The sequence below is a fragment of the Arachis hypogaea genome, chromosome 6, assembly GCF_003086295.3.
Source record: "Arachis hypogaea cultivar Tifrunner chromosome 6, arahy.Tifrunner.gnm2.J5K5, whole genome shotgun sequence".
Lineage (NCBI taxonomy): Eukaryota > Viridiplantae > Streptophyta > Magnoliopsida > Fabales > Fabaceae > Arachis > Arachis hypogaea.
Window position 1 is genome coordinate 2990006 of NC_092041.1, and position 19565 is coordinate 3009570.

The 19565-nt window shown below is 30.8% G+C and overlaps 1 protein-coding gene across 1 annotated transcript; it reads right to left on the reverse strand.

Annotated features, from left to right (window-relative positions):
• Positions 1–8116: 8116 nt before the first annotated feature.
• On the reverse strand, positions 8117–9196 carry LOC112695357 (germin-like protein subfamily 1 member 7). Its single transcript, XM_025747672.3, has 2 exons — positions 9008–9196; positions 8117–8873 (listed from the first exon to the last, which is right to left on the reverse strand). The coding sequence occupies exons 1-2, from the start codon at positions 9126–9128 to the stop codon at positions 8323–8325; spliced, it is 672 nt and encodes a 223-aa protein (XP_025603457.2). The 5' UTR covers positions 9129–9196; the 3' UTR covers positions 8117–8322.
• Positions 9197–19565: the final 10369 nt, after the last annotated feature.

Here is a 19565-nt window from a genome sequence, read left to right on the forward strand (position 1 = left end):
TTACTGGCGAATTTACCATGGAAAAAATTTGCCGGTAACACACAGCTTGCAGCCAAAATGGTGCGTTTTATTTAATTATGTTACCGTCGAATTTTTTCGCCCCTCAATTATACGGTAATGATTGCGCCAAGTTTTTTTTCCCTCCAATTATTACCATCAGAAAATTGAATCCGACGGTAACTTGTATACCAACTGTTTAAATGATAGTATTTATTACGAAAGTATTAATAAAGTAAATCTTTTCAGTTATACTGATAGTGATTGGTTCAAATATATAGAAACAAATAACTACTTCAGGATTTTCATTTTATCTTGGTTATGGCACAATTTCATGGTCATCGAAAAAACAACTAGTAATTGCTCTCTCTACAATAGAAACAGAATATATAGTAGCAGCAAGTTATGCTACACAAATAGTAAGGTTAAGGAGAATCCTTAAAAAATTAAACGAGAAACAAAATACTCCAGCAACAATATTTTATGATAATAAGTAAGCTATTGCACTTTGTAAAAATCTAGTATTCTATGAAAAATCCAAGCATATTGATATTCGATTTCATAAAATTAGAGAGTAGTGAATGAAAAAAAAATACTAATCGAATATTGTCCTCCTGAAAAGTAACTGACAAATATATTTATAAAGTCGTTGAAGATTAAACTATTTTACAATACAAGTTGAAGAAGTTGGAAATCATTAATTCTACAAACTTAATTTAAGGAAAGAAATGTTAATAATTAGATCAATAATGTTCAAAAGCCTTTGTCAACTAACGTGTTTAGTTATTAAACTAAGAATGATGACAATTTGGCTTTATCACTTTAGTACCACCTCAGCCTAAGTATGCAAGTTCAAGAAGACATTGCTTCCCATTACAAGTTGTTATATTTGGATATTGAAAGACACTAGCACTTTAAAAAGTTAAAGCCAAAATCCATCATGAAGTAATACATACTCTTCATGAGTAACCACTCGCAACACAAGTACAACTAAACTTTAGTTGTTGGAAAAAATGAAAAATTATATTATTATTTTAGCATGAAGTATTTCTTGTATAAAGACATGTATACCTAATGTATTGAATATGTGTTTTAGAAATTAAACGAGCATGATTTTGAAATTTGAGTAATGCTCTTTTAATTTTTATTTTAAATTTGAGTATTAGTGAGTTTAAAAAATGAAGTATATATATATATATATATATATATATATATATATATATATATATAATTGTGTCATTTATGTGAGTGAATAATTTGAACTTAATTAATCATAGGCTATATACTTACACTAACTCATTATTAAAGAGTGAATTGAATCATCCAATAAAAGAAAAAAAAAATACAGAACAAACTTCTAATTTCTTTATACAAGAGAAATAGATATAGGCAGAGGCGGAGCTTTTCTTAGGCAATGCGGAGCCATAACTCTCCAAATATTTTATAAAAGTATTAGTAGCATATATACCAAAGAAATTAGCTCAATTGGTTAGTATCATGTTCTTCCGGCCAAACAACTTAATAAACCTATATTTAATACTAACACAATCTCATTATTCAGCGACGCTAGATAGTCAAAGAGTTATATACAATATAAAAATATTACAAAAAAATTTCATTCCCTTGATATGCGCGTGAATAACATATACTTCACTATCAATCTCTTTTCTCTAAATGCTTGGTATCATTAATTTCCTTCTCAAAATCAATTTTAATTTCTCTTAAATCAAATTCCTAATGTCTCTCAATCACATTCTTATCCATTAAAATGTAATTTCTCTCCAAAAAATTAACATCCAAAAAATCCATCACACTAAATCTAGTAAAACATTCATACTTCCTCCGATCCTATTCCAACCATAATCCCACAAGAAAGAAAAAGGAAAATAGCAGAGACAACAAAATTCCAGAATCTCATAATCGGAGCATCACATAGCATTGTCTTCTATTCATAGAGATATATTATCTATTTGTATGTTTCGATTAATTGACATAAAAATACTTCATTATCACCTGTTGCATATATTTGAGTTGGATGAAAAATATGAAAATTTTAACCTTCATTTTGCATTGAGGGGTTTACGGGGAGGGGAAAGCCATCGCGGGCTAATTTTGTGGTTGCATAAATGGTGTTTTGTGGGTGGAGATGATGAGATAGTTGCAAGTTGATAGGAGTCTATAACGTTCATATCACGCATCGCAAAAAATTTGAACTTTCTTAAACATGTTGTAATCTAGAACTATAAAATATTATTGGCCCTGTTCTCGGTGATTTGTTCAACCACTTTAGATTGTGCTTGGCGGCCTGTTTTTGGTAATTAATTCTACACCATGCAACATTGATTCACAATTTGATATTTTATTTTATATTATTTTATTTCATTTTAACCTTTTTTATTTGCGGAAAGAACTTAGTGACATTTAAATACATATTTTAGAGATTAATAATGTTAAGTATATCTATTGAAAAGTAGCCAGAGGGTTGATCGAATTAAAAATTATGTATTATTTCATTATTTTATTAGGAATATGTCTTTTATCTTCATGAGTATAATCATGATACTTGGTGAAGTACTGAAAATTGGATTTGGGTATAGTTGCAATTGTGATTTGTTTAACTCTTACATCATGGATGTTATATTAGTTATATTTAAGCAAAAAAGTTATTGTAGCTATGCCAGTAAAAAATTTTGGACTGTTATATTTAAGTTAAATAGTTTAGTTAAAGTATATATTTATGTTGTTCATGATTAGGTATTCAAAAAATAAGCATTAAGAATGTTTTGTACTAATAGCCATAAAGATACACATAAGCGTAATACTCTAGAAAAAGGACGGCCAAAAAAAATAGGTAAACCAAAAAAAAAAAACGTTAAATGGCTAGGGATAAATTTACAAAAATGTAAATTTTTTGTACCTACTACATAATTAATAAACAAAATAAGGTAAATTAACTCGAGATTTTGTGCATTAATAGTAAATATTAATACCGAATTTCTCATCGGTTGTTATTGTGTGTTTATTATGATTGTCTATGTAGGAAACATAGGTCTCTAAGTGCTTCCCATATTGCAAGACTTTAGATATGAAGCATTTAAATTAAGTAGTGGGCAGAGAGAAAATGAGGGAGGTGGAGAACATGGAATTTAGCTGGCTGAGATATATACCTGATTGGGCAGTCAATCAAGATATCATGTTGGCCTTAGCATCATCATACAATCAGGATGAGAAGTTATTGATTGTCGACACCAAAAAATTTCCATAATGGTTGAATTCATTATGCGATGTTTTGGTCTACTGAACCATGGTAAGTAAACCCCCAAAAAAAATAGGAAGAAAGGCAAAAAAGAAAATTTTGTCACAATAACCTCATTGAATATATGAAATTAACTAATAAAAATTTGTGCGTTGACTTATTTTCTGTTTGGCAGAGACGAGGTTTCAAGAATCCAAGAACACTAGCAGAGCATCGAATTTTTAACAGCTTCACAGGAAATACACATGCTGATTTGAAAAAGAATGTTATCATATACTCCATGTAGACCGATGAGGATAGAATCATTTTATGGAGACACTTCATCATGTTGCTATCGAAGTATTTGTTCTTTCCCTCTACAAAAATCACTGTTTCAAACATACATACATGGACTACCACTGATGTATCGAATCCAAGGCAGATCTATTGGACCAGGTACATTTACAATCAACTAATTACATGGGTTGAAAGGTTTTAGTATGTGGGCAAGAAGACAATAGATGGTTGTATATTCGCATTGCTGGTGAGTCGTATATCCCTAATCTTTGATTTGTTGTTTGTTCGTTTATAACATACTTTGATTATACTAATTGCTATAACTTTCAGATAATATATCTCCATGCTAACAAGAATGGAGATTTAGAAAGATACAATAAAGAGAACTATGGACCAGAGACTAGTCGCTTGTTGATCTAAAGACGATGAATGAAGAGGAAAGGCATAGGATAATTATAAATATATAATTTTTTAATAGTAATAAGTGTGAAAGATATGTTCACGTGATCACTTCTTTTATGCTCCAATGAAAATAAAGCTTATAATTTGTCCACTGCAGGGACTTCTAAATTTAATTGTGATGAAGTCTGATCCATCGAAAAAGCACAGTCGCGTATCAAAGATATGATGCGTTAGAGAGAAAACAAGGTATAAGAGGAAGACATGTAATGAAACTCCCATGAAAATGAGACTGAGATTGACACACAAGTTGAACATGCATCAGCTAATAAACTTGATGAAGGTCCTTCAAAGAAAAGACAAGTTAATAATTTTCTAGCGTTATTTTTAGTTCGAATAACTAATATTCTTCATTTTGATTCGCCGTTAATGGTTTAACTGTGAGTTGATACTGATTATGAAAATTTATATGTAAAATAAGTATTGGTTATGTTGTGATTTTTTTTTGTTCTTGTATGTTATATATATTTAACACAGAATGTTATCCGTGTGTCTTAGAGATGTTAAACGTTTGAAAATGGGTTGTTATTCTTCTTTTACTTAAGTTTGCACCAAAACTTTTGAAAAAACTTTCAAATTAAAGTCCTAAATACATTGGAGAGCAATAACTTTACTTGATCAAGTTAAATTTGTGTTAATCATTTGTTTTTCTTCTATTTTTACTCAATCTCGAATTTATTTAAACAGAAAGCGTAGACGAGATTCCAAGAAAGGACGTGTTGGGGCAAATATAGGTTGTAAGAAGAAGACATGTAAAAAAATGTCCAAGAGAGATGAGAATATGCCTGGCACATCAGCTGGAGATACATTGGCTGATAACTTTGACGAAGGTCCTCCTGATAAAAGTAAGTTAACGGTTTTCCAACTTTAATATAAAATTTTATTTTTTAGTCTGCTTCTTATTAATAGTATAACAATATCATTTTTTTTAAATTTGGACATATGTGTTAAAATAACTAATTATTACAATTATATATGAGGTTATACTATATATAGTAATTTCAATATACGTGTTCTAGATATAATGTTGAACTTAGGTGTTAAGGATAACAACTCTATACTTCTTTTTTAATTTTAGAAGTGTGATATTATTTTTTTTTAGTTTCTAAATCTATCTTTAACAGTCAAAATTTTTTATTTTATTTCTATAATCATCTATTTTATCATTAAAACACTACTAGTGCAGCTACTTATATTGAGCATGGCAATTGATTTATTACACTTTTAACTATGTATCTTTTTATTTTTTGAATTGCTCACTTCACAAATTAAGAATTTTACAATTTAGGTGCGTTTTAATAGATTAATATGTATAACATCATTTCTACTTTACCTAATATGCATACTTTAATTAATAAGGGTAATGCTAGGTAAACAAAAAAAATAGTCAGAACTTGTCTTATTTAGTATTTATTAATCGTAGCAACAATTAATAAATACTAAATAAGGCAAGTTATGGTTGTTTTTGGCTGATTTTTTTTGTTACTAAATATTTCCGAATTAATAATTGGTTGCTAAGACGTATATTGAACTTACCACGTTAGCTCCAAAGAAAAAAAACAAAAAACAAAAATGAACGAGGGTTCAATTTGTTTTCAGGTTGTTTGTCTTAGGACTTGGTCTTAGTTATTGAGAGTTGTTGGTAGCTGAAATTTAATTTACTATGCCTTTTAGAACTAGTAAGTACGCATCATATTATATTTTTTGGTTGCCTCTCTTCCAAGTTTATCTAGTATTTGAGGTCCAAAAATGTTGTAGTTTATACTATTTATATATTGTAATAATATGAAAAATTCCTAGAGCAGCAGTTGGGGGAAAAGGGATATAGTCATCATAAGGAAAAGAAAGAGACCATTTCAGATTCACATATGTCCCCAAATTGAACAAATGGCAATCTAATAATATTGTGAGCTGATTGCTTGCTTCTTCTACTAATATATGACAGTAAAATATTATGCCCATAATATTCTGTGACCTTGCTAAGCTTAATTAATCCTTCTTGAGAAAGATAATCATATTATTTTAGATACAAATTGTGGCCTTAGCTATACGCAGTTATAATAATAACAATCAAAATAATCAACGTACAAAAGCAATAATAACAAGTAACAACTTTTTTTAATTGGCAAAGGAAAAAATATAGTCGTCACATGAACTCCTCCTTTTATAAGCTGTTATACTAAATTTAATAATTTGAATAAATGACAAATAGATTTCTCATTATATTTTTGAGTCGATCTTGTTAAGGATATAAAAAAAACAATTATTAATTTAAAAAAAATTGCACATCCAAATATTTAAAGATTAAATATTAAAAATTTTAAATTTCACTGATATTTTTTATTTTTTATATTTATCCTTAATTTTTTAAATAAAAATAAAAGTTTTCAAAATCTATTTATTCTTTACACTTTGTTTGGAGGATAGACGATTGGAAAATAAAAGAAAAGAAAATAAAAAAATAAAATAAAAGGAGAAGTGATTTTTTTATCTTTTTATGTGTTGTTTGAACGAAGAAAAAATAAATGAAAAAAAAATAAAAAAAAAATTTTGTTTAGTTTAAATAAAAAAAATAAAAAAAGAAAAATCATAATAGAATAAAATTACGTTAATATTCTTATTTTCATTATATGTAAATTAAAATGTAGATTATATATAATAATAAATTTATCCTTTTCATAAAATAAAGTATAAATATTTTTATTGTATTTTATAAATATTATAAAATATTATAAAATATTATAATTTTATATATTTAATTTAAATTATTTATTTAATATGTATAATATTTAAATGTAAATTTTATTATAATAATATAATTAAATTTAAATTTATATTAATAATTAATAATAATAATATAACTAAGTACAATATTAAAAATACATAAAAATAATATTTTTTTACCTGTGATGAAAAGAATTTTTTTTATAAAACCCACACAAAAAAATTTTTCTTTCTTAATTTTTATATTTCCAAACAAAAAAAATTCATATATTTTTTTTTCTCTCAAACCAAACAATACCTTATTGTAGTAATTGTATTGATTCTGCATGTTTTCATATGAAATTTGACGTATAGTGTATGTACGTAGTTACATAGATTGAAATCACCTATCTGCTCATTATCTTATTCTGTTATTCACATTGATATTCCACCAATAAAAATGGGACATTTGTTAAATATAAATATAATAATGAAACATGTAATCTTTTTTCTGGATAATGTTAATTAAAAAGATATAATAAAATAATAATAATTTAAAATTATTTTATTTAATGTAATACATTAACAATTTTATACAGATAATATTTATAATTAAATATTTATTAATTATATCTAATATCACTTATAATTATTTTGATCTAATAATTTTCTATTATGTCGGAACATGCATTTTATTTTGTTATAAGGTTGTTCAGTTTAAATTATTCATCTTTCCAAAATACACCAAATTTTTTCTGCACGTACTGTTGTGCCTCTCTAAGATACAAGCGAATCCTATTTCTCGAAGCGCTTAGCTTCCTCAAGCCAAACTATTGTGCTTTGAGAATTGAGATAATAGGACGGAGATCGAGTCAGTATTATATTTATTGATTTAAAAGTTGATATTTTAGTCTCTATTTCTAAAATTTTATTATTTTAATACTTCTAAAAAGTAAAGACAGATATTGAAACTTTAATAATATTTTATACTTAAAATATTTTATTTTAATTAATTAATTTTAATTTTATTTTTGTACAAATTAAATTAGAATTTTATTCTTATTTCAGTCTCTATCTTTTACTTTATACTAAATACAATATTGAGACTTATTTCAATTTCTGTCTCTCAATTTCTGTTTTTTCGTTTCTGTCTTTCCGTCTCAATTTCTCTTTCAAACGTTACCTAAAACTTGGATGGAATTAAGGAATTATTATTTTCTCCCCAGCCAAGTAATTTTATGTTATTCTTACTTTTCAATTCTCGGAGTTAATTTGTATTATTCTTTTTAATCGGCTAAAGGATGGACATGGACAAGAAGTTTAAGTCCATCAAAATTTAGAGTAATAAATGCTAACAATTATGCCATGATCGCTTAAGTCTGCCACACTATGGGAGAATGGTAACGCTTTGAAAAAATTGACGGATTCTATACGAAGAAACATGATTTATTTTTATTAAAATCACACACTTAAATAATTAAATCAAAGCAGAACATGGATACAACGTAGTGCATATGAATTATAACAACTCATGCGATTTATTATTACAGGGAACTGCATGAGGCATATGCATAACACTAAATCAAAGTACAAGTAGAATTATTCAATGATCGGTGTTCTATGTCGTCAAACTAGTTGTTATCATACCAAAACTGCTTTTGGAGATAGTTGATTACCTTGTTGTCCACTTGGAAAGCTTTAGCCAAAATTTCAGGAGAAATAGGAGGAGTCGATCCAAACACAGCATTTGCAATTGTGATAACACCTGGATTTTGACTGCTAAGAGCAGCAATAGCCAAAGCGTTGCCATAACCGATGTTAAATTGAAAGTGAATGAGGCCAAATGGGAATACAAACACATCACCCTTGTTGAGCACTTTGGTAAAAAGACGGTTGGTGTTGTTCTGATTGGAAGTCACAAATCCAACTAAGAGAGTTCCTTCAATAACTATCAATACCTCAGTGCCTCGAGGGTGAGTGTGAGGAGGATTTAAACCCTTAGATCCAAAATCTATGCGAGCAAGTGATATACCCAATGTGTTGAGTCCTGCTAGTTCGTTAACTGTCACTGGAGTTACTTTTGATCCAAGTTTGTTAACAACATTCCCAGGATCTACGTGCTTGAAAAAATCCTCAGCTACCACAATTTTAGGGTCTTTGCAAAATTTTCCGTTCACAAATACTGCAAAGTGAAAAATCTTATATTAAAAACAACTAGTCATAAGATGCTTAAACATAATATTGAAAGGAAACTAATTTGAGTAACAAAAACTATGTGATTATGTGGATAATATGAATGTATATATGCACAGATACCAGCGTCTTTGATGCTGCCATCGGGGAGAGCAACACAAAAGTCTTGGAGAGGGCTGGGATCATAGGCAGAGGCAAAAGAGGCCAGAGCCAAGAATGCAACCAGCAAGTATGCAGCTTTCATTTTTAGTTTTGTATGATGCTGTCTATATAATTGCTTGTTAATTGTGAGAGACTTGAATATCTTCTGCATGGAACGCTCGCTATTTATAGCATGGAACCATTGAAGTGGCTTTGCAATTTATCCACGCTGCAGTAGGTAATTAATATTATTCTATAGTATTTGCATTGTGGAACCATTCTTCAACAACTACGTGCATGCTAGTTCAAAGAATACATTTTAAAATACAAGAAGATGCTCCCCATAAGTTAAAGCCAATGGAATTATTTTTGGTATATAATCTCACGTTGAATTGGCCTCTTGTATTCATTTTATCTACAGATTTAAGTAAGCATTCATTTCAAATGTGTTATTTAATTTGATTGTCAATTTTTTTTTCCAAAAAATTAGTTAAGATTTAATATTTTTGTTAATTAATTGGTACTAATAACATGTAAGTAGAGAGAGTGAATACTCATATAAATAAATAAAAAATGGGTAAGTTTATATAATTAATTTAATTTTAATTAAAACAAAATCTTTATTTTAATTATTATTTGTTAATTAATTGGTACTAATATGATGTAGGTAGAAAGACAATAAATACTCAAATAAATAAATGAGAAAAAGTGTCAAGTTTATATAATCAATTTAATTTGATAAAAAATTACAATAATAATTATTTGTGTAATTAATTAATTAATTATAATTCGACACTTTTTAAAACCAAAAATAGTTTAATGCATTGAATGAAGTAAAAGTCTAAAATATTTCTATATATTATTGAATAATAATAAATTAATTGTATATGTATTTAACATATGAAATAAATATCCCTATATATTTTATTTAAATATAGAGTATTATGTGAATTAAATTCTAAATAATTAATTTATGACATTATTTTTATTCTCACGATACTATGAAATATTTGGTGGTTTTAAGTATATTTAATGCATATTTTAAAATTTTATTTTTATTTAATTAATTTATTATATTCTTGAGACATAGTCGCCAAAATTTGATGTGTAGTTTTAGAACTGGTAGGTGAATTAGTAAATTACATTACTCTTTAAAGTAATTGAGCCTCTTCTAAGCTTATACATTTATCCATGCATAGTGCGACCTTTATGTAGAAAGTTAGCTTGTGTGTCTACAAAAGTCAAGAGCAGTTAGGGTTAAAGGGAAAAAGTTGTAAGCAATTTAGTGTCACAATTTACAAGAAAAGTTCGTTGGTACTCGTTTGGTGTCCTTTAAATGATTTATTATATTGCAGCGGAAGTTAGTTAAATTTGAAGAAATCCAAAATTAATATGTAACGTAGGGTTAGTTATAATGAAAAAAATAGAAAGTTGTTATGCGGGAAAGAATTAAAAATTAAGAAAGTCTAGGAACAGTATTTTTATCAAAATTTGATCAATATTTAACCATTAAAAGAAAAGTGAGTAATTTCATATTATTAGATATAATCTTACATTATTAAAAATACTAATAATAATTAATTGATGACTATAAATCATAAAATTTACTGATCTCTATCATTCTTAAAAATTTCCATGAGTATAGTGGTTGGCTCCAAATTATGTTTCATGAAGCAAAGATATAATTTAAGCATAGCAGCCTGGAATATCCGATGGAGGGATTGTGGTTCTTTTCTGATATTCCCATTTAAACCTAATTTCCTATATCTATTTCTCTTATTGTACGAAAGAAATTAGAAGCTTATTCTGTATATATTTTTTTTCTTTTATCGGATAATTCACTTTAATAATATGAGTTAGGAATAATTTTTTTTGTTATCTTTTTTAGAGAATCCCTTAAAGTTCCAACTAAAAAGATGAAATGATTTTTTATTATCTCGATTGAAGTAATGAGCCCTAATATTAGTATATTCGGAGTTCATTACTTCAACTAGTTTCTGTGTTCTTCGAATGGATCTTTTAGTTGTTGAGAGGGTTGCCCAAAGCTTTCATACCTGTTTATTAGATTAGAGTAAAAAAAATACAATCATTCAAATCAAGATTAATCAAATTTTCTATGATTTAATTTTATTATTTACTGTCTCTTTGTTGTTGTGTAAATCTCTCCTTTGTTTCCTCCTCATTTTCTGCTGTTGTTTTTTTTTTATCATTATCACTATCTTTTTTTTTTTTTCTTATTCATCTTTTTTTCTTTTATCTTCTCAAGTTTCTTCTTATTTTACTCTTTTAACAAAAATAAAAACAAAAAAATCAAATAAAGAATAAGAAACACATAATGCTGCAAAATTACTTAGAAGAAGATGAATTTATATTCATTCAACTAAAAGAAAAAAATAAAGAAAAGAAGAAGAAGAAGAAAATGCAGTATTAGAGGAAATATTTTTCTATACAAAAATGCTATTTGAACACTAAAATTAGCCATTAAAACCAGCCACCAATGTATTTGTGTATAAATACATATGTGATTTAATTTATTTTCAATATATATTTGTATTCCAGTATGTCTTTTATACTGGTGGCTAACTTTGGTGGCTAATTTTAGTATACACGTAGCATAACTCATTTCTTTATTTGCAGTAAATTTGGGTGTAAAACGAAGATATTTGGGTGTAACACGAAGATATTTGGGTGTATTTTTATTCTGATAAGTTCTGCATAATAATTCAGAACTCTTTCTTTTTTTTCTTCCTCATCTTCTGCTGCATCTTCTTCTTCATCTTCTTATTTCATATTCTCATAATTCTTTTTGGGAGGAAAAAATCAAACAAAGAAGAAAAAAAATACATAATGTCGCAAAATCAAAAGAAGAAGGAGGAGAAACACAACGATGAAGATGAAACACGCGAAGAAAAGAAGGAGAAACACTAAGAAGGAGGAGAAGAAGAAGGAAGAAGAGGAGGAGCGAGGAGGAGAAACACAAAGAAAAAATGACAGTTGTAGTTTTCATCGAGGAAGAAGAAGAAGAGTCATTCGTGTAGTGCACTTTGGAAACAAGAAACGGTTGAGTAACGCGCGTGTATTTACTCTCGAATGTGGGAGTGTAATGCGCGTGTGTTTTGTTGGGTTTGTGCCAACTCGTAGGGCTTGTAAGCCAAAAAAGCTTGTATATGTAGAATACCTGTTGCGATGACCCCTAGATTTTGACTGCTAAGACCAACAATAGCGAAAGCGTTGTCATAACTCACGTTCAATGATCACTATTACATAACTAATTTAAATCCGTACATTCAAAGCAAATTTTATACAAATAAATATTATAAAATACTTCAAATTAATTGCTCTGTTTCTAGTAAAATTGTATATCAATTTTATTGATTTATTCAACTGCTCAAAATGAACATCACATCTATATAATCAAGTATAAACTAATAAATCATAAACAAAGGCTTATAATCATCAATACTCAAAATTATATAAGCTATAACCTGTATATATGTTGTAGGATTATTAACAATGGCTACTATTATTTTTTTTTTTTAGTATTCTTTGAAGTACTCTTTGTTTTGGTGATTCTAAATTAATGAAATAGTATTGTTACTGAAGGAAAAAATGGGTAAAAAATCAAAGATAATAGGCTTCAAAATAGATTTTGTAAATGATAAACAATAACAAAGAATAAACATACTTGTACCAATTATTAGTCGCAGACAAACAGTATTAATTTTAATTAATGGAAAGAATGAAATAAGAGAAAAAAAAAGGAGAACAAAGAGCGACTTACTTGTAACAATTTGCAAATGCGGAGAGCGTGACAGTATTTAGTTCAAGAATAAAGAAATTTGTTGTGTTGACAACTTTGAATGGAAGAACATTAAAAAGAACGATCGTATTGTTTTGGGTTCCAACAACAAATTAAAGTCAGCGATTTTAAATGGAAGAACAGTAAAAAAATGATGGATTGTTACAGCAACAAGATGGATGACTTTAGAATATTAGAAAAAGGAAAAGGAAGGTATATCTTGAGAGTGAAGCAAAAGGAAGAAGACGAAAACGAATTTTTCATATGAATATAAAAAAGAGAAGAAGACGAAATTAGATGAAAAGAATTAGGGTTCTATGTTTTTCCCTCTTTCTCTAGTAGTACATACAATGGCCTAATTCTAATTTTTTAAAATAATTTATTTAAGATTTACCACATATGGTGATTTGATTTAATAACCATACTTAAATGTATGTGCAGTATATTAAAATATTTATATATAAAGTATTTTATATATGTATTAAATTTATTAATTTTTGATGAGTTTGAAAAACTCTTATTTAATTTTGATGATGAACAAACATTATTAAAATGTTTAATTACAAAATTATTAATTTGATCTTAATTTATATTTGTCTAATTAATAATTTTGTTGTGCAGATTTTATATTGGGCCGAAAAATGAATTTCTGGCTTAAGCCCAATAACCAGCCTTGTTACATACTAAGTGGCTGAAATTTTATATTGATGGGCCAAGCTTAATGTTGATTACAATCAAGCCCATGGTTAATTTTTTATGAGAGCTTTCTATGCTTGATCCAAATCCATCAGGAAAGCAAATGTTATTAATTGGGCCAGATTTAATTTTTGATGCAACTAAAGCCCAATTATATGCAATGCTAATTCCTCATGCATTACCCGAAAACAATGAAGAGGGAAGCCAAATTGTTTTCAACAGATCCAAAAATTCAAACATAAGTTGGATTTCAAATATACTCAATTATCATTAATAGCATGGGAACTATGAGAGAGAAAATGAAGTGACATGATTGATGTGCTCAAAGCTACACGCCACTCTAAGGGAAGAGAAAGCACTTTTTCACTTGATTTGATCAACTCACTTAATCACTTTCTTTCCAAAGTTATATTCTCTCTCATCTCTTTCTTCTTCTTTCTTCGGTCCTTGTCCAGGAAACAATGGAAGAAATGCTCTTCAACACCGAAAGGAAGATGTTGCATGCGTCTAAGACCATCAAGCTAATGATGGCAAGAAAACACACCAAAATAAAAGTGAGCTGTGGCTAAGATACTTACCAAATGTGGTTAGATTTGGTGAGATTGTCTTGAGCCTTTCATACTCAAAAATGGAAGAAGAAGATTCGGCCAAGAGGAGAGATTCTTGAAGCATGGCTTGTCTTTGATTCTGCTCAACCACCACAGGGAGTAGCTAGAGTGGCGAAGTGATGGTTGAAGGCAGAGATTGAAGCAGATGAAGTCATCATCATCATGAGGCATCAAGGGCCAGAAATCCATCTTGGAGAGGAAGCCAAGGATGGAGAGCCCGGATTGATGAAGGGTGATGATCAAGAAAGGACTAGAGGTAATTGCATGTTGGTTAATGCATGGTTATCTCTTCTCTCTCTGTGTGGCCGAACCGGTTCTGTGTTTGTTGAAGGAGGAAGAAGTTGGTTCGGTTTTGGCTTCAAGTGTGGAGGCTTTCCTCTTCTTTAAAAAGGGGGAACAACCATTGTTTGAAGCAAGGAGAAAATTTGAGAGTGCAAGGCACAGAGTTCTCAGAGCTACCTGAGCTAACAGTTTTTCTCTTCTCCTTCAATGTATTCTGTTTTGTATTTTTCTGTTTAATTTTGTCATGTCTTGAGTCTCATGGAAAAAGGCAAACAAATGAGGTTTGTATGAAAAAGCCATAGAGCGGAAAAAGGCAGAGAGTGCAAAATTAAAAGAAAAAAAGCCATAGATGTCTTAGAGTTCCTTTGTTCATCTATGTTGTGTATCATGATTCTGTGGGAATCCCCTTGTAAGTTGGGTTAGCACTTTACAAGTTGTAATCAGATTGATTATAGTGAAATTCCATCATGTTTGTGATGGAGACTGGATGTAGGCTGCACTGCACTTGGCAGCCGAACCAGGATATATCTGAGTGCAATCTTCTTCTCTTTCTACTCCATTTCTGTTTTCTACTACACAGGAGCAAAAACCATAATTATCTCGTGCCAAGTGACGAGACAAAACAAAAAATCTCGTGGCAAGGGACGAGACAAAACAAAGTTGCTCGTGTCAAATGACGAGCAAAAACAGAAAAGTCTTCTCTGAAGTTCAGCAAGTGTTAGCACCGAAAAAGGGGGCTAAGATTCAACCCCCCCTTCTCTTAGCCACTGAAACCATCAATTGGTATCAGAACTTGGTCTCAAAGAGATCAAGCTTTGCAGCTTGGAGTAAAGATCCTTATGGCAGAAAACAGTGGCGCAAATGTGTTGTCATACAATCTGGCTGAAGGTCAATCAAGCAACAGACCTCCCCTCTTCAATGGGAAAAATTATACCTATTGGAAGGAGAGAATGAAGATATTTGTACAAGCCGTGGATTACAGACTTTGGAAGATCATCTTGGAAGGTCCTAAATTTCCAACTACCACAAATGCTCAAGGAGTAATCTCTCTTAAACCAGAAGCAAGCTGGACCGAGGAAGATAGAAAGACGGTGGAGTTAAATGCCAAGGCAACCAATCTACTCAACTGTGCTATCAGCTTTGAGGAATACCGACGAGTATTACGATGCACAATGGCAAAGGAAATCTGGGACAAGTTGCAAATCACTCATGAAGGAACTACCATTGTAAAGAAGACTCGGACAGACATGTTAAACAGGGAATATGAAATGTTTGCAATGAAGGAAGGAGAGTCCATTGATGAACTGTTCGAACGGTTCAATATCATCACTGTTGGCTTAGATGCTCTTGGAATCACACATTCAGAATTTGTGCTAGTGAGAAGAGTGTTGAGATGTCTCACAAAAGAGTGGGAAACAAAAGCTTTAATTATTTCTGAGAGTAGTAATTTAGATTCCATGACACTTGATGATTTGAGAGGAAATCTTCTTGCTTTTGAAAACTCCTATTTAAAAAAAGATTCAAAAAAGAAAGGAATTGCTTTTTCTTCTATGACTAACCCTCTGGATGATGAATCCAGTGATAACTCTTCTGAAAATGAGTTTGTGTTGTTTGCAAAAAAATTCAGGAAAATGGTGAAACTCAAAGGGAAAGGCAGCGGCTTAAGGAAGATGAAGAAAGACCTTAGCAAAGTAACCTGTTACAATTGCAAGGAAATGGGTCATTTCAAATCTGATTGTCCCAAGTTGAAAAAGGAAGAGAAGCCGAAAAAGGTGAAGAAGAAGGGACTGATGGCCACATGGGAAGATTTGGAAAATGACTCAGATGATGATGATGAAGAGTTTGAGACTAAATCACAGCCCTGTCTCATGGCAAATGAGATAGATCAGGTATCATTTCAAAACCCTGACACTGAAGACCTTCATCTTATGATAGACCATCTTTCTGAAAAAATAAGATGTTTTCTAACTGAGAATCAAGATCTTGAACAACAAAATTTCATTCTTAAAGCTGAAAATGACTTTCTCAAAGAAAATCTAAGAGAGGCCGAAGCTGCTTGTGATCTTGTGGAAGAGAATAAGCAGTTAAAAGCCCAAGTTAGAAGCTGTGAAAGTAACCATTCTGTCCTTGCATATGTAAATTGTTTTAAGCAAAATGAAGAGTTGCTTAAAGAGGTTAAAAGACTTAAGGAAGACTTAGCCAAGTTCACCCAAAGTTCTGAAAATTTGAATCAAATATTGGCTAGTCAAAAACCTCTTTATGATAAAGCTGGGTTGGGTTTTTATAAATCTGAAAAATCACATTTTGAAAACATTGCTTCATCTTTGAATGATGTTAAGTATCAAGACCCAACTTCCTTTAACAAAACAACAACTCCAAGATTTTGTAGACTATGTAACCGAAGTGGTCATTTTCCAGTTCAATGTTTCTTTGGAGAAAGAATGATAGGTGATAAAGTTTACAAGGTTGTTTTTTATTATAATGATCTGGGACACAAGAGATGGTTTAACGTGAAAGGATCCAAGAAAATTTGGATACCTAAGGTCACTTGAATTTATTTTGTAGGTCTGCCTAGCATCTAAGAAAAAGGAAAATATGTGGTACATGGATAGCGGATGCTCTAGGCATATGACCGGAAAGACAACCTTCTTCATAAAGCTTGATGAATATGATGGAGGACTTGTTACCTTTGGTGATGATTGGTGCACGAAATTGCAATCACACTTTTGCAATTCCGCACAACTAACCAGCAAGTGCACTGGGTCGTCCAAGTAATACCTTACGTGAGTAAGGGTCGATCCCACGGAGATTGTCGGCTTGAAGCAAGCTATGGTTATCTTGTAACTCTTAGTCAGGATATTAATAATTATCAAGGTTGATTGTGAAAAGTAAAAGAACATGAAATAAGTACTTGTTTTGCAATAATGGGGAATAGGTTGAGGTTTTGGAGATGCTCTATCTTCTGAATCTCTGCTTTCCTACTGTTTTCTTCTTCAAGCACGCAAGGCTCCTTCCATGGCAAGCTGTATGCAAGGGTTTCATCGTTGTCAATGGCTACCTCCTATCCTCTCAGTGGAAATGTTCAACGCACCCTGTCACGGCACAGCTATCCATCTGTCGGTTCTCAATCAGGCCAGAATAGAATCCAGTGATTCTTTTGCGTCTGTCACTAACGCCCCGCCTTCAGGAGTTTGAAGCTCGTCACAGTCATTCAATCATTGAATCCTACTCAGAATACCACAGACAAGGTTTAGACCTTCCGGATTCTCTTGAATGCCGCCATCAGTTCTAGCTTATACCATGAAGATTCTGATTAAAGAATCCAAGAGATATCTACTTAATCTACGGTAGAACGGAGGTGGTTGTCAGGCACACGTTCATAATTGAGAATGATGATGAGTGTCACAGATCATCACATTCATCCGGTTTAAGAACAAGTAATATCTTAGAATGGAAGCAAGCATGATTGAATGAAAAACAGTAGTAATTGCATTAATCCATCAAGACACAGCAGAGCTCCTCACCCCCAACCATGGGGTTTAGAGACTCATGCTGTGGAAAATACACAAAGAAACGTGTAAAGTGTCATGAGGTACAGATACAATCTCAAAAGATCCTATTAATAGTAAACTAGTAACCTAGGGTATACAGAAATGAGTAAATGACGTAAGAATCCACTTCTGGGTCCACTTAGTGCGTGCTTGGGCTGAGCATTGAAGCTTTCATGTGTAGAGACTTTTTCTGGAGTTAAACGCCAGCTTTTATGCCAGTTTGGGCGTTTAACTCCAAGTTTTATGCCAGTTCCAGCGTTAAACGCTGGAAATTCTAAGGCTGATTTGCCATGCCGTTTTGGGCCATCAAATCTCGGGCAAAGTATGGATTATTATACATTGCTGGAAAGCCCAGGATGTCTACTTTCCAATGCCGTTGAGAGCGCGCCAATTGGGCTTCTGTAGCTCCAGAAAATTCACTTCGAGTGCAGGGAGGTCAGAATCCAACAGCATCTGCAGTCCTTTTCAGTCTCTGAATCAGATTTTTGCTCAGGACTCTCAATTTCAGCCAGAAAATACCTGAAATCACAGAAAAACACACAAACTCATAGTAAAGTCCAGAAAAGTAAATTTTAACTAAAAACTAATAAAAATATACTAAAAACTAACTAAATCATACTAAAAACATACTAAAAACAATGCCAAAAAGCGTATAAATTATCCGCTCATCAATGATGCAAAAGGAAAAATAGTGGCTGTTGGGAAAGTTGGTAAAAACTTTTCTTCTTGTATAAATGATGTGCTTCTTGTAAATGGCTTGAAACATAACTTACTTAGTGTTAGTCAATTGTGTGATTTGGGTTTTGAAGTTATTTTTAAGAAGCTTGTTTGCTTAGTTGTTTGTGAAAAAACTGGGGATGTTTTATTTGAAGCTAAAAGATGCAATAATGTATATAGATTAACTCTTGAGGATTTAAAGGAACAAAATGTAACATGCTTTACCTCTCTTGAATCTGAAAAATGGCTTTGGCATAGAAAGTTGGGTCATGCTAGCATGTACCAAATTTCTAAGCTAGTCAAAAAGAATTTGGTTAGAGGAATTCCAAACATCAAGTTTGATAAGGATCTTACTTGTGATGCTTGCCAATTGGGCAAACAAGTAAAATCCTCTTTTAAATTAAAAGATGGAATCTTAACCAAAAGGCCATTGGAAATGTTACATATTGATCTTTTTGGTCCTACTAGAACTCAAAGTTTGGGAGGTAAACATTATGGTCTTGTTGTGGTTGATGATTACTCTAGATTCGGTTGGGTACTTTTCCTTGCTCATAAGAATGATGCGTTTTATGCTTTTTCCACCCTTTGCAAGAAAATTCAAAATGAAAAGGATTTGAAAATTGCCCATTTGAGAAGTGATCATGGAAGAGAATTTGAAAATCAAGATTTTGAAAAATTCTGCGATGACTTAGGGATTTCTCATAATTTTTCATGTCCTAGAACGCCCCAACAAAATGGGGTGGTTGAAAGAAGGAATCGAAGCCTTCAAGAAATGACTAGGGCCATGCTATGTGAGAATGAAATTCCTAAATTTTTATGGGCTGAAGCTGTGAACACAGCATGTTATATTTTGAATAGAACAATCATTAGAAAAGGGTTAAAGAAAA

Excerpts from the sequence above, each read along its gene's own strand:
- LOC112695357 (XM_025747672.3), bottom strand. The coding sequence starts at position 9,128 with ATGAAAGCTGCATACTTGCTGGTTGCATTCTTGGCTCTGGCCTCTTTT. Across the intron at positions 8,874-9,007 it reads TGGCAGCATCAAAGACGCTG|TATTTGTGAACGGAAAATTT; the intron begins GTATCTGTGCAT and ends TTCACTTTGCAG.